A 27,295-nucleotide genomic window follows, 5' to 3' on the forward strand; every position below is an offset into this window, starting at 1 on the left:
CAGCAAAACTGAGTGGAAAATATAGAGTTCCCATATGCCCCTCCCCACACACATGCACAGCCTCCCCCACTATCAACACCCCCAGCCAGGGTGGTACATTTGTTACAGTTGAGGAACTTACATGGACACATTACCACTCAAAGTCCATAGTTTAGGTTAGGGTTCACTCCTTACATTGTCTGTGCAGTTTTTATAAATCATAAGGCCTTTATTTCTAATTTCAGTCTGTGGTCTCATTTTACACAACAAGGGTTTCCAGAGAGATAGGGTGGAAATGGGATGGGACTGGGGTAGAAACCTATCAACTTTTCTCTCTGAATTTTTCCTCCTTTCTTCATTAGATTTATCCAAGTTTGGCATAGTGGAATCTGGCAGGTTGCTAAGGAATATTACCAGTTTCCAGCCCTGTTAAAATGTTTTTTGTGTGTGTTCCCGCATAGTATTTCAAGGAGGCCTAAGAGGAGAATGACTCGGGGATTGCTAGCTTTCCACCAACATAGCCTGGAAGTCCCTTTAACTCTTTCACAGAGATAGAGGGTCCCTCTGTACCTATTTTTATGCTGTTCCCACCTTCCCATTTTTCTTGATCTGGCAATTTCCTACTTATCTTCCAAGATTCAGCTCACCTGTCTATCCTCTCCGTAAGGCAGACTTTCCTGAACTCCTAGGCTGAATGTCTTACATTGTTCTCTGTTTCAATCTCTATTTTCACACCTGTTATACTGAGTGTTAGATTATTGGGAAACACCATTATTCATCTTCAATCCTTATCCCATTTCAAATTGCCTCTGGAAACTCTAGTAGATGTCTTATTAAGGGTAACCTTTGTCCAGGGAGGGGACCACCCCTATTAAATTACAGAGTGATTTGAATATCCAGCATTGGAATATGGGACGGGATGACAGAGTGCTGTAGTTTTCTCTTATTTTTAATTCTGATTACATTGTTTTGTATTTAAAAAGTAAGAACATCTACTTATGTATAGGTTAACCTAGACAGGACTTTATTAAAATGCTCTCTTAAAAAAAATTAGGTAAAAAAATAATTTCTTGAAAATCTATTCCTTTTATTTATTTTATTAATGTTGCATATAAATATAGTTTCACACACCATACTTTTACTAATAAATGTAAATAAGAACAGATTACTTTTGAACAATTAAAATAACCAAATATTGATTTTCAATAAAGTATATTTTGAAATAATTCTGAAGCCATAAAAGACTAAAATTCACTTTATGCTGAAATAAATCATATTCTCCCATAATGCAATTATTTAATTTTTTTAAAAAAAGAAACACTCAATAAGAGTTTAATTCATTAGGAAATTTTTAGCATTTATAAATGCAATAGAGTGTTTCTACTATACTTACTAGCATATTCCTTTCCTTATCACTTATCTTCACACTGGAAGAGGTGAACCAGGCGATTATGCCCCCTGCTGGGGCTGGTTCTTCCTCTAAACAGTGACTTGGCCTGGCAATTAGGTGCAAAATTATCTACATTTACCCTAAAGATTTCTTCAGAGCTGTCAGTCTTCCTAAAACTACCCTAGCGAATAATACTTTTTCCTTTCTGCAAATACTGTTATTCAAACCACTGTATTTACCCCATTCCAAGCTTTCCATTCTCTGTTAAGAATTTCTCAGGTGCTCATGAAGTTTTAAAGGACAAGACTCCTCTCAGAAGTACATACTACTCATAAGTTCAAAGCAAATTAGGTTATTTTACAATCCTTGCTACAGGCCAGAAAATGAGGACTGAGTAAGTAATTATCCCGACTTGAAAAGGAGAAAACAAGTACAAAAAGAGATTGAGCGATTTTTTTAAACAACCATCTACATTTGTACTTTAAGGATTAAAATGTACCATATAGTCTAATGCTCAAAACAAACTCTTTTTGAGAACAGACATCATTTTACAAATAAAGACACTGAGGCTCAGAGATATGAGTCACCGTCTAAGGTAGTACAAATAGAAATCTATATTATTAGAACTTGAACTCAGGCTGGGTATAGTGGCTCATGCCTGTGATCCCAGTGCTTTGGGAAGACAAGGCGGGATTCAATAGCAGCCTGGACAATATATTGAACAGCCTGACCAATATAGCAAGAACCTGTCTCTACAAAGTATATTTTAAAAAAATAGCCAGGTGTGGTGGCACATCCTTGTAGTCCCAGCTATTTGGGAGGCTGAGGCAGGAGGATCACTTGAGCTCAGGAGGCTGAGGCTGCAGTAAGCTGTGATCATGCCACTAGACTCCAGCACGGGTGACAGTGAGACCCTGTCTCTAAAAATAATAATAATTATTAGTTAGAACTTGAACTCAAGTTCTTTGATTCCCAGCACACAGAGCCTTTCCTTGCCACACCACAGGGCCTCTTGCTAACTTGAACATGGTGAGGAGCAGTGCAGCAGTCTATATACCACCAACCAAAACTTGACTCAGTGGATGCTATGTAGATGCACGGAAGTCTGAGTAAAATGAATCCTGTTGCCTTGGAAGAGGAATCCATGTATCATTTTCAATGTTGTTCTAGATAATCCTGATGTGCTTGATAAATAACAACTGGCATGTGAATAACCATACAATTGCCATAATTATAAACAGAATTACAAATGATAATAGACTGGGGACAAGCTACTAAGCAGTATGTTGAATATTAAAATAGTTCACATGGGAATGTATATTATTCAACCTTCTGAAATGCATATTAAAGAACAATCTTTAAAATATCAATACAAAATGGTTTTAAGATTCTGATTTCTTATAATACATTTTCCAATTTTCTGGTTTAAAAATATAAAAAATGATTTATTATAGCATAAATTTTTTAACTATAAAAATTGAGTTTTCTCTTGGAAAAACAACAACTTGCTAGTAGCTTCCTTTTAAGCACATTTTGGTTATTAGAAGGCCTTCACTGCGGGAGTAATCTTGCGGAAGAATTTATGACCTTGGGAATTTGTATTTTCAAAAATATAACCTGGAGGAGAGGGATAGCTAGCTGGGCAAATTTCCTGTTTTTTTGGTGTGTACTCTACAGAGTACATAGTTACATCATCAAATGGAACAGAACTCTTAAAAGCAATATTTAAAGGTTTGCAACTCTCTGTTGGGATCAATTCATGTGGCACATAGTGAGATCTGAAAGTGCTCAAACCATCAAATTTTCCAGATGGGTTGGGAATCTGCTGCTGCTTCTTAATAAGTCCTTGACGACAACTTTCCCATGCTGGAAAATCTTCTTTCATGGTGCTTTTTCCTTGGAAAGGAAAATTGTTACTTCTTTTTTGAGAAACTGGCCTGATGGGAACAACACGGTTGGCCTGATATGGAACATAGTCAAGATGGCTTGAGCTGTTTAACAGCATGCTCCCTTTAGGAGGCACATACTCTGGTACTTTCTTGACCTCAGGTGGTGGGATTTCCCATGGTTGAAAACTTTCACGGAATTCAGTGCTTCCTTCAAACCGAGCATTCTGGGTCACTCTGGTGTGTACAGGTCTGCAGATTTTTGCAGTTTCACCAGTAAGACCCTGAAAGTCATACCGGTGAGTTGTGAGATCCTCAAAGCGTTGGTCAGTTGGTTTGTAAACTTCTTTTGGCCTTTCAAACTTGAGTTCAAGCTGATGAGGTATATAATCAAGGCGATGACTTGTGATACCATTAAAAGGGGCTGTAGAACGTTTGACCACAGAGGAGGGTTTAAAGCTTTGCCTAGGCTTTATCTCCTGAGGAACAAAGTCATCCTGAAATGTAGTTGAATTTCCAAATTTCACAGTAGGGGGGTGGTAAGTTTGTTCTGGCTTATAAAGTTCACTTTTATGAAGGTCCCAAGCTCTAAAATCGTCTTGAAAATTAAAACAAAGCAAAAAGTTTTAAATGCTGCAGAAAACAACCATCTTCTAAAAATCATAACTGACTTCTCTCATTGCCAAACATCTTTCCATTTCCTTTAGAAATCTAAACAATAGTATCAGAATACAGTTTCTCTGATTCCTTTCAGATTTGTTCTTTTTCTTCATTTCCACCTTCCTCTACCCATCTCCTCACTTTAATACACATAACTTTCCACTTTCAGATTCATCTGATTACGTAACAAAGGAAAAGCACATCTGAGCCTGATTGTGGATAGTTCTTGAAAGCCAAAAGGACTGTGTTGTAGGTGAGGACAGAGTTTAGGAGATTATGGTTGTATTCCCAGGAAGAGGTTGGGATTTTAATTACAGCTCACAAAATGCTAAGGTACGTCTAAAATCCAGGGCTTGAAATAAAATCAAGTGCCCTTCATGTGTGGGCAAAAGTAATACACGTATTACTCTTTGCTTTGGAGAGACTCATCAAAGGGGAGAAAATTTTAATTCTGGTATACGCTAGGAAGCCTACAGAAAGCACTCCTTGAGCAAAGATACAGGGTAACTTGTGCTATCCCAGAAAGATTACTGGCTTCAACTTTCCCTCATGAAATGGACTTTAAGGCATTCCCAAAAGATAGAGGGCCATCTAGAGGCCAGAGGCCTTAACTGAATGCCTTCAGAAGTGTTTAAAATTGTAGAATTTTAAGTGACCATCAGAGCAGAGATCCGGGGTTTGGAAGTTAAATAACCTTAAGCTTACTTCCTGCAGTTTACCTAGACTGTGGAGCATTTTGGGTCACGCTGGTGTATACAGAATGATGACTTGTAACACCATTACAAGTTGGTAATGGTACACTTCACTAAAACTGAAATGTTTATATTTCAACTAACGATTATTTGTGTTTTCTATTTCTCCATGAGGAAGATAGTAGGCTAGGAAATACCATAGAATTGACTTCACCCCAAAATACATATTTCTAAATACCAAAAGTTAATTTATAAAAGATAGAAATTTATTACACAAGATAACGTACTAAAATCTGGACTAAAGTGTATGCAGTATTTACAGGAAAGGTCAAACCTTGAAAACTTATTATGTGGATATCTTCTTTGAAGAGAAAAAATGCTTATCCATTTCTGCCAAAATGGCCAAGTTTTGGACTAAATGATTACGTTACTGATGTCTGGATGAGAGAGTGTACCTGACTCAAGAATACGTGACCTTTAGGCTAGCAGAGACCTTTAAGACAAACTGACAGAAAAGATGAGCTAGATCAAGCATTGTTATTCTTGTAAACCTAAAATTGAAAATAATGAGTGAGACAGAAATGGGAGAATTGAAAAGGATGCCAGGAGGTAGAGCTGAAGAGCTATGGAAAGCTGAAGTTACATTCAAAACAGACCTGTAAAGAAACAGAAATGATAACTAGGCAGAGGTGGCCAGTGAGTAAAGTGGCAATCAGAGCAGATGAGTGAAGGGAAGTGAAGATGCTGTGAGAGAAATCATGTAGCTCATTGCAGAGATGAAGGGAAAAGCTCTTCCTTCGAGCTCCCTGGGCACCTGATAGCTTTCCATTTTCAGTTCACATGAAGCTTTACCAGAGTCTTTTTTTTTTCTTGAGGTGCCACGAGGGAATCTCTCTTCTTTGCAAACTACAGTATAAAAGTATAACACTATTTTTCACTAGCTAAAAGGAATCACAGATGTTATTGAAGGTTTATAATTCCACAGAATCATATAGGAGAATTCTTGCTGCCACACAAGAGAAAAAAGATTTTCATTATCAGAGAGGAAACAGAAGAGAGTATTTCTCCCTCAACAAGCTAGCTTTGGTTTTCAAAATGGAAGCAAGAATTTGGACACTGAGAGATGGATGTGATAGCATACAATAGTATGAATGTAAGTTCTACATAATTGCAGAAAATTGATTTTCTCCCTATACATATGCCTATGCTCATATGCCTGGAATATTTATTATCTGTTATGGAATATTTGATAACATTCTAGCAGTGTCTTTAAAACATCATAATCTTTATCATCTGTTTTTAGTGTTTTATGATACTTATGGAAAAACAAAGAAGAAAAGAAACAATGCTGTCCATGTCTAACAATACAGTTTGGTTATGTGGCAGCTCCACTATTGCCCTTGTGAGATGTTTCCTCAGCTCACTTTTTATGTCTAGCCACTAAAATCTGGTTAGAAAGTTTATTCTCTTTTGAACAGATTTAAGTCCAAGAAGTGCCTGCATGCACTTGCCCACTATTTGCATACACAGCTCCAACCCCATTTTAATATAGTGAGCTGTTCTAGGTTCTTCTTTGAGGACAAAAGTCTTGAGTTGCTTATGCTAGTTCTTTTTCCTGGTACTTGGGACTGCTCCCTGTGGTGTCTTGTGGTACCAAGGAATTGGAAACTACTTTTAGAAAGTCAGGGGACATCATCCTCGGCCTCAGCTTTTTCAATCTACGTATCACCAATCTACTCCCATGATTTTAATACTACCTGTAAGATGGTGACTCCCAAACTTGAATCCCTACTTCAGACCTCCCTTCGAACACCAACCCACATATTTATCCGCCTGCTAGACATCTTTATTTGGATGTCCCTCAGATAAATGCAAACTTAGCATGCCCCAATTAATTATCTCACTCAGACTCACGTTCCCCAGAAAATAACACATCAACAAAGTTTCTATTATGAATTTGGCATCTCAGGCTAAGGTTCTGTTTAATTGACTTTCTCTTCCTCATTTCTTTCTCTCCTTTCCAAGTGGTTTTCAAATACTGTTGATATTACCTTCTAAATATTAATGTCTTCCTTCTTGAAGCAAATATGGAATGAATGGCAACCTGATAAAATTGCCAAAAATAAGAAAAAGAAAAAAGAAGAGGCCACAATGTAAAATAAATGTCTATAAGGTCTGTAGTGCTATTCTCTTTCATTCTTGATATTTGTAATTGGTGTCTTCCCTCTTTTCGTTTATTAACTTTATTATCTTTTAATAGAACTAATTTTTGGTTTGTTTTTCTCTATTATTTTTCTGTTTTCAAATTTATTGATTGCTGCTGTTATCCTCATTTATTTCCTTCTACTTTGCTTTGGATTTAATTTGCTCTTATTTTTCTAGTTTCATGCAATGAAGGTTTAGACTATTGATTTAAGACTTTCTTTTCTAATATGAACCTTAAATGCTATAAATTTTCCACAAAGCATTGCTTTAGATGCATCTCTCAGATTTTGATGTACTATATTTTCATTTTCATTAAATTCAAAATATTTTCTCTTTTGTTACTTTTGCTTAAAGTCATTAATTATTTAGGATTTTGCTGTTTAATTTCCAAATATTTGGGAATTTCCACTTTTTTTCTATTATTGATGTCTAATTCTATTATGATCAAAAACACACAATGCATGATTGCAAGTCTTTCATATTTGTTAAGGTTTGTTTTATGACTCTGAATATAGTTTATCTGGATGAAGCTTTCATGTGCACTTGAAAAGAATATATATTCTATTATTGTTGGCAGAAGTGCTTTACAAATGTCAATTTGGACAACATTGTTGATAGCGTTGTTCAGGTCTTTATATCCTTATTCATTTCCTGTCTATGTTCTATAGATTACTTAGAGACAGTGTTGAAGTCTCCAACTACAAATGCATATTTTTACATTTCTTATGTTAGTACTATAAGTTTTTGCTGCTTTGTATATTTGAAGCTTAGGATCTTGTGTTTGGGAAATGGAAGGTGGGTGTGTGGTGGTTTCTCTGTTGTCCCAGTCCAGCTTCAATCTTAGGCAGGCCCTGTGCCCATGGGCCTCAGAAGCAGGGCTCTCTCAGTGCACCTGCCCCCTCACTTGATGTAGTAGGTCTCTAATTGTTGGTCCCAAGACAGTTTCCTGTTCTTTCTTCATGTTCAAGGTTTGGTTTTATTTTGCTTCTTCTTGTTGTTTTTCCTTTATCTTTCATCAAGTTGAAATACATCTTCACCTATTCCTTGGGGTTGTCAGAGTGGTGCCTTTCCTGCAGTGGATTAATGCTTTTGCTCTGTAGGTCAGAGGCATTCAAATGGCGCTTCCTGCTTTTTTTTTTTTCTTTTGCAACAACCACCATTTTTCTCTCCATGCCCGCACTACGAAGGAAACTTTCTGTGGTCTCCAGCCTTTCTCCCAATCTTTCTGATGATCACACAGTGAACATCCATAGGGAAGAGTCTATGAGTAGTTTTGAACTCTCCCTTTAGTGTCCGAAGTTCTCAGAGCTTCTATACTCTCGCAGTAGCTAATGCTCAAGTCTTCAGCAATTAAAGATGTAATGAAGTATTTTATTCACTTGTGTAACAGCTAGTCTTCATTCCATGCCCTGCTTTGGGTGAAACACGGCTTGCCTCATGTCTCAACTGGGTGGAAGTTGTTTCTCCTCAAATGTCAGGCTAATTGGTTAACCTGTGATCTCAGCTTTCTAAAGGATTCATAAACATTTATGATTTTATAGATTATTTGGCTTTTTCTTATTGTTACGCTGGGAACATAATCTTTCTGGCCTTCTGCATCCTACAGAGAATCTGAATATTCTGGATTTCTTTATGGTGAGGTTTAAAATGACACCTTCAATTCTACAAATTCAATTTCCTTTATAGATATAGGGCTATTTTGACTTTTTATTTCTTCTTGAGTTACTTTTGGCAAATTGTATTTTTCAAACAATTTATCCATTTTATGTATGTTGTAAATTATTGGCATATTTTTAAAATAATATCTTTTTAATGTGTGAAAAATCAATCTTTGAATTTTAATCACAATATTTTGTTCATTTACACTTAATGTAATGATCTAGCTGGGCTTAAGTTGACTGTATTGCTATTTGCTTTTGATTTTTCCCTTCTTTGTTCCCATACCCCTTATTTCTTGCCTTCTTTTGTATTAATAAATGGCATTTGTATTATTCCACTTTACTACTTTAACTTTCTATATTTTAAAAATAAAAATGAATTTTTGACTTATTATGAGATTTTTCTGGCTCAGACTTAAATGGATATTTTTACCACTTCTAGCACCGAAGAACCTGTAAGCAATTTATTTATTTATTTATTTTTTTTTTTTTTTATTAATTTTTGCATACAAAAACAATAAACATTTTCTAAAAATACATACAAACAAAAAGATGCGTATCAAACATATTAGGAAGGTTGCACATGGGAAGTCGGGGAATAGAAATGGGGGTGGGAGTTAAAATAAATGAGAGAGGGACTTTATATGGATCAGTGATAATAACTCAATCCTCTATTTGACAAAGAAGAGGGAGAAGGAAGAGGAAGAAAAAGAAAGTGGGATAAAGGATCAGAAAGGGAGGAAAATAGAAAAAATTAGAGTATGACTCCAGGGTAGACCTGTTTTGTTGTCATTGAGTTGGTTGGTTGGTTTGTCTGTTGTATTCTTCATGTTTCGCCAAGTTGGCCAGACTGGTCCCGAGCTCCTAGTCCGAAGTGATCAACCCGCCTCGCCCCCTAGAGTGCCGGGACCACAGGCGTGAGCCACCACGTCCAGCCCCCACATTGCTTCTGGCCTCCGTGGTAGACCTCCCAGACGGAGCGGCCAGGCAGAGGAGCTCCTCACTTCTACCCAGACACGGGGCGGCCAGGCAGAGACGCTCCTCACTTCTTCCCAGACGATAGGTGGCCAGGCAGAGGCGCTCCTCACTTCCCAGACGATGGGTGGCCGGGCAGAGGCGCTCCTCACTTCCCAGACGATGGGTGTCCGGGCAGAGGCACTCCTCACTTCCCAGATGGGGCAGCCGGGCAGAGGCGCTCCTCACTTTCCAGATGATGGGTGGCCGGGCAGAGGCGCTCCTCACCTCCCAGACGATGGGTGGCCTGGCAGAGGCGCTCCTCACCTCCCAGACAATGGGTGGCCGGGCAGAGGCGCTCCTCACCTCCCAGACGATGGGTGGCCGGGCAGAGGCGCTCCTCACCTCCCAGACGGGGCGGCCGGGCAGAGGCGCTCCTCACCTCTTCCCGGACGGGGCGGCCGGGCAGAGGCGCTCCTCACTTCTTCCCGGACGGGGCGGCCGGGCAGAGGCGCTCCTCACTTCTTCCCGGACGGGGCGGCCGGGCAGAGGCGCTCCTCACTTCCCAGACGGTGGGTGGCCGGGCAGAGGCGCTCCTCACTTCCCAGACGATGGGTGGCTGTGCAGAGGCACTCCTCACTTCTTCCCGGATGGGGCGCCCGGGCAGAGGCGCTCCTCATTTCTTCCCGGACGGGGCGGCCGGGCAGAGGCGCTCCTCACTTCCCAGACGGGGCGGCCGGGCAGAGGCGCTCCTCACTTCTTCCCGGACGGGGCGGCCGGGCAGAGGCGCTCCTCACTTCTTCCCGGACGGGGCGGCCGGGCAGAGGCGCTGCTCACTTCCCAGACGGGGCGGCCGGGTAGGGGCACTCCTCACTTCCCAGACGGGGCGGCCGGGCAGAGGCGCTCCTCACTTCCCAGACGGTGGGTGGCCGGGCAGAGGCGCTCCTCACTTCCCAGACGATGGGTGACCGGGCAGAGGCGCTCCTCACTTCTTCCCGGATGGGGCGGCCGGGCAGAGGCGCTCCTCACTTCTTCCCGGATGGGGCGGCCGGGCAGAGGCGCTCCTCACTTCTTCCCGGATGGGGCGCCCGGGCAGAGGCGCTCCTCATTTCTTCCCGGACGGGGCGGCCGGGCAGAGGCGCTCCTCACTTCCCAGACAGGGCGGCCGGGCAGAGGCGCTCCTCACTTCTTCCCGGACAGGGCGGCCGGGCGGAGGCGCTCCTCACTTCCCTGACGATGGGTGGCCGGGCAGAGGCGCTCCTCACTTCCCAGACGGTGGGTGGCCGGGCAGAGGCGCTCCTCACTTCCCAGACGGTGGGTGGCCGGGCAGAGGCGCTCCTCACTTCCCAGACGGTGGGTGGCCGGGCAGAGGCGCTCCTCACTTCCCAGACGGTGGGTGGCCGGGCAGAGGCGCTCCTCACTTCCCAGACGGTGGGTGGCCGGGCAGAGGCGCTCCTCACTTCCCAGACGGGGCGGCCGGGCAGAGGCGCTCCTCACTTCCCAGACGGTGGGTGGCCGGGCAGAGGCGCTCCTCACTTCCCAGGCGATGGGTGGCCGGGCAGAGGCGCTCCTCACTTCTTCCCGGACGGGGGCGGCCGGGCAGAGGCGCTCCTCACTTCTTCCCGGACGGGGCGGCCGGGCAGAGGCGCTCCTCACTTCTTCCCGGACGGGGCGGCCGGGCAGAGGCGCTCCTCACTTCTTCCCGGGCGGGGCGGCCGGGCAGAGGCGCTCCTCACTTCTTCCCGGGCGGGGCGGCCGGGCAGAGGCGCTCCTCACTTCTTCCCGGACGGGGCGGCCGGGCAGAGGCGCTCCTCACTTCCCAGACGATGGGTGGCCGGGCAGAGGCGTTCCTCACTTCCCAGACGGTGGGTGGCCGGGCAGAGGCGCTCCTCACTTCCCAGACGGGGCGGCCGGGCAGAGGCGCTCCTCACTTCCCAGACGGTGGGTGGCCGGGCAGAGGCGCTCCTCACTTCCCAGACGGTGGGTGGCCGGGCAGAGGCGCTCCTCACTTCCCAGACGGTGGGTGGCCGGGCAGAGGCGCTCCTCACTTCCCAGACGGTGGGTGGCCGGGCAGAGGCGCTCCTCACTTCCCAGACGGTGGGTGGCCGGGCAGAGGCGCTCCTCACTTCCCAGACGGTGGGTGGCCGGGCAGAGGCGCTCCTCACTTCCCTGACGGTGGGTGGCCGGGCAGAGGCGCTCCTCACTTCCCAGACGGTGGGTGGCCGGGCAGAGGCGCTCCTCACTTCCCAGACGGGGCGGCCGGGCAGAGGCGCTCCTCACTTCCCAGACGGGGCGGCCGGGCAGAGGCGCTCCTCACTTCCCAGACGGTGGGTGGCCGGGCAGAGGTGCTCCTCACCTCCCAGACGGGGCGGCCGGGCAGAGGTGCTCCTCACCTTCCAGATGGGGCGGCGGCCGGGCAGGGGCTGCAATCCCAGCACCCTGGCAGGCCAAGGCAGGCGGCCGGGGGGTAGAGGCTGCCGCGAGGCCAGACCACGCCACCGCCCTTCAGCCCGGGCAACACCGAGCACTGGGTGAGCGAGACTCCGTCTGCAGTTCCAGTACCTCGGGAGGCTGAGGCGGGCAGAGCACTCGGCGCCAGGAGCTGGCGACCAGCGTGGCCAAGATGGCGAACGCGTGCCTGCATCCAAAGGCGAAAAGGCAGGCAGCGGTGGCGTGCGCCGGCAGTCCCAGGCAGTCCGCGGCGCGGGCAGCAGCAAGCCGAGTAGACTGTAGCCTGGGCCAGAGAGGGAAAGAAAGAAAGAAAGAAAGAAAGAAAGAAAGAAAGAAAGAAAGGAAGGAAGGAAGGAAGGAAGGAAGGAAGGAAGGAAGGAAGGAAGGAAGGAAGGAAGGAAGGAAGGAAGGCAGCAATTTAATTCTATTTAAATCCTCTTGCCTTTTGTACTACTGTTCTAACGTAATTTACTTTTCTATTTGTGCAAAAACATAATATAGTAATTTTGACTTTAAGTTGTCAATATTCTTTTATATTTACCCACATATGTACCCTTTCTGTGTGCTTCATCCCTTCCTGCATTTCATGCTTCTATCTGGAGTAAGTTTCCATTTAACTGAAGAATTTCCTTTAATGCTTTTTGTAGAAGGTATCTCGGCTTTTTCTTTTTTTGTCTGAAAACATTTTTAATTTGCTTTAATTTTTAAAGGCTATTTTTACTAGATATACAATTCTCAGATTTGCTGGCTTTAAAATTCTAGATCCTCTCACACCTTCTGCATATGGTTTCATCCTTCTGCATATGGTTAGCCAGTTTTTCCAGCATCATTTATGGAATAGGGATAAACAATTTCCCCATTGTTTATTTTTGCCAATTTTGTTGACAATCAGGTGGTTCTAGGTGTCTGGCTTAATTTCAGGGGTCTCCATTCTGTTCCATTGGTCTATGTGTCTATTTTTGTACCAGTACCATGCTGTTTTGGTTACTGTAGCTTTGTAGTATAGTTTGGAGTCAGGAGATGTAATGCCTCTGGCTTCATTCTTTTTGTTTAGGATTGCCTTGGCTATTCAGGCTCTTTTGGGTTCCATATAAATTTTAGAATAGTTTTTCTCTAATTCTGCAAAAAAATGATATTGGTAATGTGCAGATTGCTTTGTGTAGTATGACATTTTAATGATATTGAATCTTCCTATCCATGATCATAGAATGCTTTTCCATTTGTGTAGTCTATGGTTTCCTTCTCCATGTAGAGACCTTTCACCTCCTTCGTTAGATGTATGCCCAGGTACTGTGAGTGTGTGTGGCTATTGTAAATGGGATTGTGTTCTTGATTTGATTCTCAGCTTGAAGATTATTGGTGTATAGAAATGCTACTGATTTTTGTGCATTGATTTTGTATGCTGAGACTCTGCTGAAGTCATTTATTAGGTCCAGGAGTCCTTTGGGAGAATCTTTAGGGTTTCCCAGGTATAAATTACATTGTCAGCAAAGAGACATAATTCAACTTCCTCTTTTCCTATTTGGATGCCTTTTCTTTCTCTTGCTTGATTGCTCTGGCTAGCACTTCCAATACTATGTTAAATATGAGTGATAAGAGTGGGCATCCTTGTCTTCTTCCAGTTCTCAAAGGGAATGCTTCCAGTTTTTTGTCCATTCAGTATGATGTTGGCTGTGGGTTTGTCATAGATGGCTCTTATTGAGTTATGTTCCTTCAATGCCTAGTTGTTGAGAGTTTTTATCATGATGGGATTTTGGATTTTATCAAATGCTTTTTCTGTATCTACTGAGATGATCATATGATTTTTGTTTTTAACTCTGTTTATGTGGTGAATCACATCTATTGATTTGCATATGTTGGACCATCCTTGCATACCAGGAACAAAACCCACTTGACTGTGGTGAATTAACTTTTTGATGTGCTGCTGGATTTGGTGTGCTAGTATTTTTTGAGGATTTTTGCATCTGTGTTCAGGGACAATGGTCTGTAGCTTTCTTTTTCTTTTTGTGTTTTTGTCAGATTTTGGTTATCAGGATCATACTAGTTTCATAGAATGAGTCAGGGAGGAGTCCTTCTTCCTCAACTTTTTGGAATACTTTCACTAGGATTGGTACCAGCTGTTCTTTCTATGTCTGGTAGGATTCAGCTGTGAACCCATTTGGTCCAGGCCATTTTTTTTTTTTTTTTTTTTGGTTGATAGGTTTCTTACTACTGATTCAATTTCCTTACTTGTTATTGATCTGTTCTGTTCAGGATTTCTGTTTCTTCCTGGTTCAATCTTGAGAATTTGTGTTTCCGAATTTATCCATTTCCTCTAGACTTTCTAATTTGTGTACATAGAGAAGTTCATAATATTCTCTGAGGATCTTTTGTATTTCTGTGGGATCAATTGTGATGTCACTTCTGTAATTTTTGATTGTGCTTATTTGAATGTCTTTTTTTGTTAATCTGGCTAGTGGTCTATCAATCTTGTTTATCTTTTCAAAAAATGTACTTTTTGCTTCATTGATCCTTTGCATGGTTTTGAGGGTCTCAATTTCATTCAGTTCTGCTCTGATTTTAATTATTTCTTCTGCTAGCTTTGGGTTTAGTTTGTTCTTATTTTGCTAGTACTTTTGGTTGCAAGGTTAGGTTGTTAATTTGAGATATTTCTATCTTTTTGATGTAGGCATTTAGCATTATAAACTTTCCTCTTAACCCTGCTTTTGCCACATCCCAGAAGTTTTGGTATCTTGTGTCTCTATTTTTATTTATTTCAAATACTTTTTTTTTTTTTTTTTTTTGAGACAGAGTCATGCACTGTTGCCCAGGCTGGAGTGCAGTGGTGCAATCTTGGCTCACTGCAACTCCACCTCCTGGGTTCAAGAGATTCTCCTGCCTCAGCCTCCTGAGTAGCTGGGATTACAGGCACCCACCATCATGCCCAGTTAATTTTTGTATTTTTAGTAGAGATGGGGTTTCGCCATGTTGGCCAGGCTGGTCTCAAACTCCTGACCTTGTGATTCACCCGCGTTGGCCTCCCAAAGGAGGACAGTGAGAGTATCTTCCCATTGTGACTTCTCCTCAGCTGTAGAATTGTTTTTAAATAGGTTATCTACAAAACCTGCAGCACAATCATACAGAGTGTGGAAGTACAACCTTGGCTCTTAGTGTTTTTGTTGTCTCATGCCTGAAAACCTGAAATACAAAATATCACCTTTGCTGACTAAGAAAGATCAGTAGTGAGAATGCCAGAGGAACTCAAAATTCCTTATCCTTGAACTATAACCATAGGAGTGGAAGTATCAGAATCTACAGGAAACCCAGGTCATGGAAAGCTAGTAGTGTTGGTATAAGTGTGTGCGTGTATTGTGTGTACATGTTCCCAGCATCAGGGGACAATGGTATTACTGGTATTTTTCTTATGGATCTTGTAGAAAAAAAGAAAATCTTACTGTGATTGTATAAGAGACCAAATACAGTGGCTCATGCCTGTAATCCCAGCACTTTGGGAGGCCAAGGTGGGCGAATCACAAGGTCAGGAGTTCGAGACCAGCCTGACCAACGTGGTGAAACCCTGCCTCTACTAAAAATGCAAAAATTAGCCAGGCGTGTGGTGCACACCTGTAATCCTAGCTACTCAGGAGGCTGAGGCAGGAGAATTACTTGAACCTGGGAGGCGGAGGTTGCAGTAAGCTGAGATGGTACCACTACACTCTAGCCTGGGTGACAGAGCAAGACTCAATCTCAAAAAACAAACAAAAAAAGAACAAATTCATTTTCATCAATTATTATTTATGCCAAATTTGGCACGGTATATTTTCTCCTGCGCATATCAATCTATATATCAGCAATTACTCTATGCTACATTTAATTATAATACACTTCTTCACCATTCACATAGTCTTCGCAATTTGTTCTTTGTGTAGTATGTTATGTGCTCAAAGATTTAAAAAACAGAAAAAACATTTTCTTGACCTCCCTAATGGGTAGGCTGATAGATGAAAGTATATTGATATCCTGCACTTTACTTACTCGTTGAATGGGTAGGCGTGAAATTTAAAGATAAAATAGGCATTTAACTATTACCTAAATAAAGTATGAATCATTACTTTGATTATTGATGGTATCACTCTTACAAAAGTGTTTTATATTAGGACATATCCATTCAGCTATTTTACATAACCAATGGAAAAATGTAATCCTATATATGTAATTGCATTATTAATAAAAATATATAAAAGTAATATCTACTATCATAAATCAAAATCAAAATAGGCCTAAAATAGCCTATTTTTAGGCCAGGTGCAGTGGCTCACACCTGTAATCCCAGCACTTTGAGAGGCTGAGGTGGGTGCATCACTTGAGGTCAGGAGTTCAAGACCAGCCTGGCCAACATGGTGAAACCCCATCTCTACTAAAAGTACAAAAATTAGCCAGGCATGATGGTGGGTGCCTGTAATCCCACCTACTCAGGAGGCTGAGGCAGGAGACTTGCTTCAACCCAGGAGACAGAGGTTGCAGTGAGCCAAGACTGAGCCACTGTACTCCAGCCTGGGCAACAGAGTGGGACTCCATCTTGAAAAAAAAAAAAAAAAAAAAAACCTATGTTTAAAAAACAAAGACCCCATTCCTCAAAAGTACTAGAGTATTTTAAAATCAGGTTTTTGGGCCACGCGTGGCTCATGCCTTTGATCTTAGCACTTTGGGAGGCTGAGGTGTGTGGATCACTTGAGGTCAGGAGTTCGTGACCAGCCTGGCCAACACGGTGAAACCCCATCTTTACTAAAAATACAAAAAATTTGCTGGATGTGGTGATGTGCACCTGTAATCCCAGCTACTTTGGAGGCTGAGGTGGGAGAATTGCTTTAACCCAGGAGGTGGAGGTTGCAGTGGGCCAAGATCACACCACTGCACTCCAGCCTGGGTGACAGAACGAGACTCTGTTGCAAAAAAAAACAAAAAAAACAACAACAAAAAAACAGGTTTTTGGAAGGAAAAACATACATGGCCCAACTTGTACTCCTCTAAGTCAGTTGCCTGCAAAGGGAAAGTATTCTCACCCTTCCACCATCCCGGAATTCCCAGAGGAACAGGACTCCTATGTGGTAGTCTAGCACTGTCTATCATGGGGTAGATAAGCTTATCTAATTCTGAGGTGCAGTATCAGGACCGCCTGCGGTCCTTTTTGTGTGTTCTCTATCTAAGTGAACACTATCCCATCGTTTCAGACGCATAGTCAGAAATCTAGGACTCACCCTTTATACCTCAATTCTCTCCCCTATCTAGTCCATCATCAACTACTGTCAAAGGTTCATTCTCTACTTTGTCCTTTATCAGTGTAAAAGCAGCATTTTGCTTCTCCATCTGGCAACTGTTTTGCTTTATAGTTTGGTTCAGGACTTGAATGGAGAAAAGCATTGCTATTTATTTGACCTCAAAGATCACAATACTCTTGGTAGAGTTTCAACTTTTTCTAGGATGGGAAGACAAGAACAATGCCAACTAAATGTGACATGAAGTGACAAATGTGACATAATGCTTGTTTAATGGCATCCTTTGTTTTTCATGTTTTGAGACAGAAAACTAATAAAGTAGACGAATTTGGATGGGAATGTGGGTCTTTTACCTCTCAATCAGACAAATGGCCTATTTTCTTTTGTTACTATGCAATACTATTTTGCCAAAGAGAGAAATGTTCTTTCCTAAGCCATGGAGGCTAAGTTTGGCAGCACACCAAAGTTATAATCTGATATTAGATGTTAAAGCTGGAAGTGAGTTTCAGTTTTTTGGCTCCTTCATTTATGAAATGGCAAGTTACCTTTATAGGTTGGGACAGTGTCCAACGTTCCTTTTTTAACTTGTCTCTCCAAAGGCCGGACTATCGCCACAGGCTGCACTTTGTACCAATTAAAATCCCGTTTGTAGGTAGTACCAAGATCAATCTTCCCTTGTTTTGGTTTATATTCTTCTGGCACATGGCGAGGCTGTTTAACTATTTCATAAGGACAATAATCCGACCTGAAATATATAAATTTGAAACATAGCCTCACAAGCTCTTTTATTTCTAATTATTTCAATGAAGTATGGAAAATGTCAAGGCTTATTTTTTTTTTTTTACTGGAAAAGTCTGAGAAGATATTAAAATGGTAATAGTTGATAAACTACTTGAAAGAAGTAACTGAATTTCTTATAAGGTCCTATCCAGTGGCTAAATATCTTGAGAAAAGTAAATATATCAAAAATCCTCGTTTTTAAAACATCATTACAATAGATCTCAGTTAACTGGATCTTCAGTAAATAATATCCTCAAGTAATTGATTTTTTTTCTAACCTGGAAGGAAATTTCAGGTACAATTTACTAAACCTGAAAAGTTTAAAAAATATATTCCCCCGAGTCCACTCTGTCCAAGTCCTTATTCATCTTACTTAAAGTCTCCAGCAAACTATTTTGGCATACTTTCTTCTTTTTGAATTCATGCTATTTTCTCGCTTATTGTTAAATGATTAGTAACTCTGGTCTTTAGACATAAATCACATTCAGATTATAGATGTAAGTGTTCCTCATCTTTGGATCTCCCAGAAGTCCTTGTCATGGATGGATGCCAGATGGTAATGCAGCCAGCCTGGGCACTATATAACATTATGTGACAGAGGCAGTACTGAGACACTGAGGTAAAAACTGAGGAATGGAGGAGACCACAAACTTAGACTGATCAGACCGCCTAGGTCCAAATCCTGGCTCTGTCATTTACTAGCTGCAGGACCTTGGATAACTTCATTAACCTGTTTATGCCCCAGTTTCTTTATATATAAAATGGAACAATAATATCTTCTATCTCACAGAGTTGTTTTAAGGATATACACACGTGCTTTGAAGACTGCTTGGTACAAAGTAAGATCAATATGGTAGCCACTACTATTACTACCCCAAGACTTCACGGATTGCTTTTTTCTTCTGGACTCTATTGACACATGACTCATTTTGTGATTAAACTATCTTGTATTAACCAATATTTGCTGCGTATGTCTGTAAGTTCCCCAAAGAAACCCAAAACCCTCACCGAATTCTTCTATTCACAACATAACTTCTTAGACTAATTAACTGCTTTCTCACCCGCTCCAATCCATTTCAATCTGGTTTCCAGCACTGCCACTTCCCTAATACAGCTCTAAGGTTCACAGTGTCTTCCGTGTGATTAAATTAATCGAACATTTTTAGTCCTCATCTTACTTGACCTCTCCAACAGTGACTGACATTATTGTCAACACTGTCTGTTTCTAGGAAACTTTCTCTTCCTGACTTCCTGATTATTTCTTTCCAGTCTCCTATGCAGCTTCATCTACCTCTACCTGGTCATTAAATACATGTTAGCGTTTCTCAAGACTTGGACCTACCTACACATTCTTCTTCTCATCCACTGTTCACTCCTGAGGATAACTCTCCTACTCCCACAGCTTAGATCACTACCTAGATCGAAATAACTCTCAAATTTACATCTCAGCTTAGACCTCTTCTCAGAGCTCCATACCAGTATCTACGATGGTCTCTTGGATTATTCAATGGTAACTCAACTTAGTATGTCCCAAATCAACTCGCTATTTCCCCTCAATAAATGCGGTCCTTTTTGTGTGTTCTCTATTTAAGTGAACACTATCACCATCGTTTCAGACGCATAGTCAGAAATCTAGGACTCACCCTTTATACCTCAATTCTCTCCCCTATCTAGTCCATCATCAACTACTGTCAATTTTGCCTCATAAATCTCTCTCAAATCTAACCACTTTTCTCCACATCTGCCACCACAATATGCAAAGTTTTTGCAACAGCTCATTTGAATCACTTTAATAACTTTCGGGCCCGGCGCGGTGGCTCACGCTTGTAATCCCAGCACTTTGGGAGGCCGAGGCGGGCGGATCACAAGGTCAGGAGATCGAGACCACGGTGAAACCCCGTCTCTACTAAAAAATACAAAAAATTAGCCGGGCGTGGTGGCGGGCGCCTGTAGTCCCAGCTACTCGGAGAGGCTGAGGCAGGAGAATGGCGTGAACCCGGGAGGCGGAGCTTGCAGTGAGCCGAGATTGCGCCACTGCACTCCAGCCTGGGCGAAAGAGCAAGACTTCGTCTCAAAAAAAAAAAAAAATAAAATAACTTTCGAAACTCATTTACCCACATCTACTCTAGTTCTCCCTCCAATCTTTTCTCCACATGGCACTTGAAGTAATTCTTTCCCATGTAAATCTGATCAAGTCATTCTTGCCCTCATCTCCCTAGCCTCTTCCTTACCTTTCTTCCTCCCCAAGTCCACCCTCCACTCTCCACCAAAAAAATAAAACAAAAAAACCTTCATGGCTTCTTATTACTGTAAGGACATAGACCACACTGAACATGGTTTAAAGGCTCTGCCTGGCCTTCTTCACTAGCCTAAACTCTCACTGTGCTTCCTCTTGCTTTCTCTGCTCCACCTGGCCTTTGAGAATTTTCTCCTTTCCATGCTCCTTCCTGCTACAAGCTACTCTCTCTCTCTCTACTTGGAATGCATTTCCTTCCCCCTCTTAATCTAGTTAATTTAACATCCTTCAGGTTTTGACTCATTTTTCTCATTCCCCTGATAAAGTCAAACTCTTTTTCTGCTTGTCAAGGTATCTGTGCCTGTCCTTCATAGATTTTATCACTGTTGCAATGTTAGAGTTATTTTGAGTAATGTTTTGATTGCCATTTCTTTTTTTTTTTTTTTCTGAGACGGAGTCTTGCTCTTTCACCCAGGCTGGAGTGCAGTGGCACGATCTTGGGTCACTGCAGGCTCCGCCCCCCGGGGTTCCGCCATTCTCCTGCCTCAGCCTCCCGCGTAGCTGGGACTACAGGCGCCTGCCACCTCGCCCGGCTAATTTTTTGTATGTTTAGTAGAGACGGGGTTTCACCGTGTTAGCCAGGATGGTCTCGATCTCCTGACCTCGTGATCCGCCAGCCTCGGCCTCCCAAAGTGCTGGGATTACAGGCGTGAGCCACCGCGCCCGGCATGCCATTTCTAATAGATTGTAATATCTGTCAGCACAGAGATCATGACTGCATTTGGTCACCACTGTATCCCAGGTGACTAGTATAGTGCTTGATGCTTAATAAATGCTTAATAATTTTTTATTTAATGAAGAGTAGTAGAAATCACATACCTCTGCTTGTCAAGACATCTGAGTTGTTCTTTGCTCTTCCCAAATACAAACTAGAGGGGGATAGGCTAAAATGCAGTCAGGAAGTGAGAGAATCAGGAAGGGAAATGCAAAGAATAAGCTCAGAACTCTCAGTTTCTCTGGTTAGACAAGTGTTAGAAAGTATACCTCCAAACCCAAAGCCGCTTCCTATGGAGGAGTATAGAGGGTGAATGCAGTCTTATTCATCTGATATATCCTGAAATATTTGATGTGTCTAGAATCCTACTCCTTGAGGGCAGGCTTCCTGCCAACTCTGGCAGTCATCTAAGCGAGCTACAACTGTACTGCTATAAAGGATCCAAAATCTTTTACAAGTTCAGACACCTCTTTACACAGTCATGTCCTGTACTATACAAAGGTACAGAATGCTTGTTTGTACAGATAAATCCACTTTCTACTGCCCAGTCAACACAGTCAACATGAGAGAGTCAAGCAAGAGTTTCAAGCTCCTAGATTATGACTCTTAGAAATACTGCTAGTTTCCCAGTGAAAATATAAAGAAAAGATCCAATGTCTTACTAAGTGAAGAGATGACACTTTAAGAAATGAATATTTTAGTTTTATTGGCATATTTGGACCTTTGGGACATTTCTTGTTTTTTTTTTTTTTTTTTTTTTAATTATTAAGGCTTACTTAAATAAGTCAACAGGGGAAATCCAGAATTGGAAAGCAACTGCCTTTTAAAAGAAAGATATGGCAGGTTAAATTTTCTCAATTTCTACACTTAGAACTGGTTAAAAGCAAAATCTTTGTTTCAATAAACACAAATATTGTAAAATTTATTTCAAATCTCTAATATGAACCATTAAGGCATCAAGAAAGAAATATTAATAAATTAAAGTGAAGAAAAAAGAACAACCATTCCCATTTAATCAATCTCAATCAGTTATTCAATTTCTTCATCGCATTTATCATAATCCATAATTATCTTACTTATTTATCTGATATTTTTATTTCTGGACTTTCCTACAAGACTATAAACAACAGTAAAGCAAAGATCTCTGTTTTATGTCCCATGTCATCTTCAGTGAGCAGTCCAGTTGCTGACCTACTGCACTGAATCAGTGGCAACAGAATCAACAGCAATGCTGGTTAAAAATGCAGTTTCCTGAGACCCATTCTATTATCTCCTGGCTCTTTTAGATGGAGCTCTGGAGTCTGCAGTTTTAACAATTCTAGATTGCACTACTGCATACCAAAATCTGAGGACTAAGTAAAATCTTCCATCTGTGGAAGAGCCATACACCTACACAAGTAACTAGAGTCACCAAAATATTATTACTGCAAGGAATGCCTGAAATGTTAAAAATATAAATATTAGACTAAAAGTTTGAAAGTCTCCACCTTTGCTATGTAAGAATGAGCTGCATCTGAAATGAAAATAACACCAAAATCTAAAGTTATTACAGAGCATTTTTAAAACTCTAAATTATAGAAATATGATGTCTGAGTTCCTTGAAAGCAGGAACTTCAACTTGTGAAAGGAAGATAAATCTTGGAGTCCCAAAATCACTAAGCTAAGGGGAAAAGTCAAGCTGGGAAATGCTTAGGGCAAACCTGTCTCCCATTCTATTCAAAGTCACCCCTCTGCTCACTGAGATAAATGCATATCTGATTGCTTCCTTTGGAGAGGCTCATCAGAAACTCAAAAGAATACAACCATTTGTCTCTTATCTACCTATGACCTGCAAGCTCCCTCCCAGCTTCGAGTTGTCCCGCCTTTCCAGAACGAACCAATATTCATCTTACATATATGTTGACTGATGTGTGTCTCCCTAAAATGTATAAAACCAAACTGTGCTCTGACCACCTTGGGCACATATTATTGGGACATCCTGAGGCTGTGTCACCAGCATGTGCCCTCAACCTTGGCAAAATAAACTTTCTAAATTAACTGAGACCTATCTCAGATATTTGGGGTTCACAAACTTATTGACATTTTTATACTTAAAACCAAGATTGTACCTTGAATATAGTATACACATTAACAGTGTAAATAAAATAATGAGTAAATATAATACTTAATCCACCTAACTGACAAAAATACAGAGAGATCAAAAAGGTCAGTCCAAATGAAAAGTATAGACTTAAGAGGATTTTTGTTCATCACCCACGGAACAAATATTGAGTACCTACTATGTGCTAGTAGGCATTGTATTCGTTTTCTAAAAATAGAATGCTAAGATAACAATAGACTTAGTTTCTGCTTTCATGAAACACTGAAACTAATCTAATGATAAATAACAGGAAGGAGCTTTGGGAGTTTACATAGAAGAATTTTACCTAATGTGAAAACTGGATGAAGTGTCAGAGAAGCCTTTTTCAAGTGGTAATTTAGTTGAGATCTACAGATTGAATGAGCATTAGCTAGGAGAGGGAAGGCAAATTGCAGGTAGGGAAAATAGTATCTTGGAAGACTCTGAGACAAGGGAAACCTGGCACTTTCAAGGAAATGAAAAATGGTCCATGGAATGGAGCATAAAAGAGTGAAAAGGACGCTACAGTGAAAATGAATTAGAGAAGTAAATAGTGAGCAAAGCATGCCTCTACATGATTTTGGTAAGGATTCTGGTTTAAACATAATGGGAAAGTTTAAGAGTATCTTAAGCAGAGAAGTGATAGGGTTTGGTTTGCATTTTAAAATTATTTGGGCAGGCTGAAGTATTGAAAACAGATCAAACTGCAAAAACTAGAGTAGATTCAGATATTATACTTAGAAAGAGACTGCATTCCTCTAGGTCAGGCTTGTCCAACCTGCGGCCTATGGGCTGCATGCGGCCCAGGACGGCTTTGAATGAGGCCCAACACAAATTCGTAAACTTTCTTAAAACATTATGAGATTTTTTGTGATTTTTTTTGTTTGTTTGTTTAGCTCATCAGCTATGGTTGGTGTTACTGTATTTTATGTGTGGCCCAAGACAATCTTCTTCCAATGTGGCCCAGGGAAGCCAAAAGATTAGACACCCTGCCCTAGGTGGTGGTGACAGTGGAAAGTAGATAAATATGAGATATTTTAGGAAGTTAAAAAAACAATAGAACTTTTTATAACGCTTTTTTCTTCTCACACTTTGTCAACCTAACTTAATTCTCATTTTTCTGTTTTTTTTTTCAAGTTGTGACTTAACTAGTCTCTTGACTATGAGATTGGTTCAACTTAAATAAACTAAACAGTTCAATTTAAATAGCTAGAAAACTTTATTGACACCGGAAGAGTTGAGAGAAAAATAAGTAAAGCAAACAGTTACTAAATATTTACTTAAATGTAGTTATTCCTTCCATTTTCCCACGGCATGCTCGAATTTCTTGCTTGGGTTTAAGACTCTGAGGTGGAAGAACATTGTCATACATAGGATATTTTTCCAAATATTCAGTTGTAGGGCAAAACACCCCAGAATTTTCATAAATCCTCGTGGTTCCACGTGGACAATGATGTCGCCTGTGCAAAAAATAAACTGAAAGATTAACCTTAAAAAACATTTTGTGTTATAGCTGCATTTTAATCAGAGACCTCTAATAAACTCACAATTTCTAAATTCTAGAGCTTTATTAAATAACCAAAAACTGGACCGGGCGCGATGGCTCATGCCTGTAATCTCAGCACTTTGGGAGGCTGAGGCAGGTGGATCACAAAGTCAGGAGATCGAGACCATCCTGACTAACACGGTGAAACCTTGTCTCTATTAAAAATGCAAAAAAAATTAGCCGGGCATGGTGGCGGGTACCCTGTAGTCCCAGCAGCTCAGGAGGCTGAGGCAGGGAAATGGCGTGAACCTGGGAGGCAGAGCTTGCAGTGAGCCAAGATCCTGCCACTGCACTCCAGCCTGGGTGACAGAACAAGACTCCGTCTCAAAAAAACAAAAGCAAAAACAAAACCTCAAAAACTGTTTCCTCTGTAATAGTGTTTACAAAAACAATCAATAAATAATGGTCTATCCGTATGTGGTGGAAGCACAGCAATGAAGTGTCATAACAATTTAGTGTCTTGTTACGCTATAGAAGCTGAAAAGCTAATAGGGAATTTCCCATGCTCTTGCAGAAAGGTTCCACATACAATTTACGTTTCACCTACTACGTGTATTCACATGATACTTTGATTCAGAACACAGCTACATAAGGAGAGAGTCAAGGCACAACATTTATTTTGCTTGCACGGAATGTAATAGAGGCAACAACAGATTGGAGCTAGAAATTGTTAGGTGGCATCTTGATTTGCAAGCTGGTTTCCTAACTTGGCAGCTTCTGGACCTTGGAAGAGACCAGTGATTCTGGAGTCTACAGCTCTGTTGCAATTTTCTGATGATGGCAGAGGCAGTGGCTCCCTTGTCAGTCCTCGTCTGTGGTAAAATTTTTGTGGAAGCTTATTTTGAAAATGATTTCTTAAGTTCTTCCAAGTGAACATATATATACTCCTTAATAAATTCCTTTTTGCCTCAACTAACCAGAGGAGATTATGTTATCCATAACTAAGAACCTTGACCAATATATCATATAAGCTAATAGTATACAGTTATTTAAGAGAATGAGGGTGGTTTTTATGCATGATCATTGGAAGATGGTGAGATTGTAGAATAGTATGCTCAGAATACTCTTTTTGTTAAAAAAAAAAAAAAAAATCAATGCAGGCCAGGCGCAGTGGCTCACACCTCTAATCCCAGCACTTTGGGAGGCCGAGGCAGGCGGATCATGAGGTCAGGAGATGGAAGACAACATGGTGAAACCCTGTCTCTACTAAAAATACAAAAATTAGCTGGGTGTGGTGGCGCAAGCCTGTAATCCCAGCTACTCGAGAGGCTGAGGCAGGAGAATTGCTTGAACCCGGGAGGCAGAGATTGCAGTGAGCCAAGATTGCAGCAGGCCGAGATTGCACCACTGCACTACAGCCTGGCAAGAGAGTGAGACTCTGTCTCAAAAAGAAAAAAAAAAAAAAAAAAAAAAAAAAATCAATGCATATGTAAAACAAGTCTTAAAGAACATTCGTTGTATGTGGAAGATAGAATTATGAAGGCATTCTAGAATATTATAGATATTTTTGCTTAGATTTTTATGATACCTCTTGTGTATTTATTGCATTATCAAAAATAAAAATAAACCCTTAAAAAGACAAAACTAACAACCACAGCCAAAAACAAACAAACAAGAAGTAAAATCACACCATTCCAAGGGTGGCCCTCAACATAATGAAGACTGAATTTCCTAACAGTTGAATGAGAAAGGAACTTGGCGTTGAATATAAATTAGGAAAAAAGTAAAAATTTTCTCCTGCACACCAGTCTGCGGATTCATACACCCAAAGTTAATTTGTTGATATTTTAATCTATAAATAATTATGAACTGTGTTTATTATGAGACTATCAAAAAAACTGCTTTCCATCAACATGCAGGTGTTTTCTTTGAAGGAGATTACAAATACACCAGGGATTGACAACGTTCATATTTACTTAGCAAATAATGATCTAATCCCTGGGTCAATAGTGAAGCTGAGGAAGGAGAGGGCTGTGTTTACAGGTGATGGAAGGTTGTTAGGCAGGACTCACAGTTGGATTCTAGATTTCAGGGTGGGGACTACTTACTGCCTTTTCAGTCAGGAGGATCCCAAAGAACTGCTGCCTGGATGGGAATGGGAATATGGTCTGGCTGGGAGGATAGAAAGGTGCAGATGAAAGAAAATGTGGTATGGGTTGCAGACTCAGGGCCTTGGGCGCTGTTCTTTCTCATCTTTGTGGTGGGGGATGATCGGGTGGAAATGCACTCTCCCAGTCGGATCACATCCCACTACTCACCAGTCTTATATCCCGTCGCGGCTTCACATATATTATTTACCTGGCCCAGGTGGCATTTTACTTTGCATCCTTGATTGGGAGTCTCAGGGGCTACGAACAAACGTTTTACCCCTGGGTAGCCGGCGGGTGCGGAGCGAGTATTCGTGGGGCGGGATAAGTGCGGAAGTCGCTGCGCCCTTGTCCCTTTATCTGCGGGGTACGGCCACTCTCAGGCTTCCCGAGGAGCCGGCTCCGTGCACCTAGGCCCTAGGTCGGCTCCCAAGCCGCGGCCCGCCGCTACACCAGCCGTTTCTTACCCGCAGCTACAAATCTGACACAGACACCAGCTCCTCATATTCTTGGCTCCCATGCTTTCCTCCACCGCGCCTCAGCACTTGCGGCTTCTCCACTCCCACAGCGCCCGCCCTAGTCAACGCAACAGAGGGATGCCTGGTGACACACTCGGCGCCGG

General features: G+C 41.7%; 2 protein-coding genes across 8 annotated transcripts in view; one reads left to right on the plus strand and one right to left on the minus strand.

Moving 5' to 3' along the window:
* The window catches only part of EFL1 (elongation factor like GTPase 1), a 169,933-nt gene that overhangs the window by 4,428 nt on the left and 138,210 nt on the right, over window positions 1-27,295 (plus strand). The window lies entirely within an intron of this gene.
* SAXO2 (stabilizer of axonemal microtubules 2) lies at window positions 1,046-27,271 on the minus strand. 7 transcript variants are annotated; one of them, XM_063640147.1, is made up of 5 exons: window positions 27,141-27,249; window positions 26,635-26,698; window positions 24,321-24,500; window positions 17,676-17,875; window positions 1,046-3,853 (listed from the first exon to the last, which is right to left on the minus strand). In XM_063640147.1, the coding sequence occupies exons 3-5, from the start codon at window positions 24,410-24,412 to the stop codon at window positions 2,910-2,912; spliced, it is 1,236 nt and encodes a 411-aa protein (XP_063496217.1). In that variant the 5' UTR covers window positions 24,413-24,500; window positions 26,635-26,698; window positions 27,141-27,249; the 3' UTR covers window positions 1,046-2,909. The 7 variants fall into 7 exon arrangements, with proteins under 7 accessions (XP_063496217.1, XP_063496216.1, XP_063496214.1 ...); XM_063640146.1 differs by lacking the exon at window positions 26,635-26,698 and adding an exon at window positions 26,845-26,934 and having other exon boundaries at window positions 27,141-27,225; XM_063640144.1 differs by lacking the exon at window positions 27,141-27,249 and adding an exon at window positions 26,845-26,976.

Source organism: Symphalangus syndactylus, chromosome 5, assembly GCF_028878055.3.
Source record: "Symphalangus syndactylus isolate Jambi chromosome 5, NHGRI_mSymSyn1-v2.1_pri, whole genome shotgun sequence".
NCBI lineage: Eukaryota > Metazoa > Chordata > Mammalia > Primates > Hylobatidae > Symphalangus > Symphalangus syndactylus.

Excerpts from the sequence above, each read along its gene's own strand:
- SAXO2 (XM_055277450.2), bottom strand. The coding sequence starts at position 27,193 with ATGGGAGCCAAGAATATGAGGAGCTGGTGTCTGTGTCAGATTTGTAGC. Across the intron at positions 24,501-27,140 it reads TGTCAGATTTGTAGCTGCGG|GCGACATCATTGTCCACGTG; the intron begins GTAAGAAACGGC and ends TTTTTTGCACAG. Across the intron at positions 17,876-24,320 it reads GAAGGAATAACTACATTTAA|GTCGGATTATTGTCCTTATG; the intron begins GTAAATATTTAG and ends TATATATTTCAG.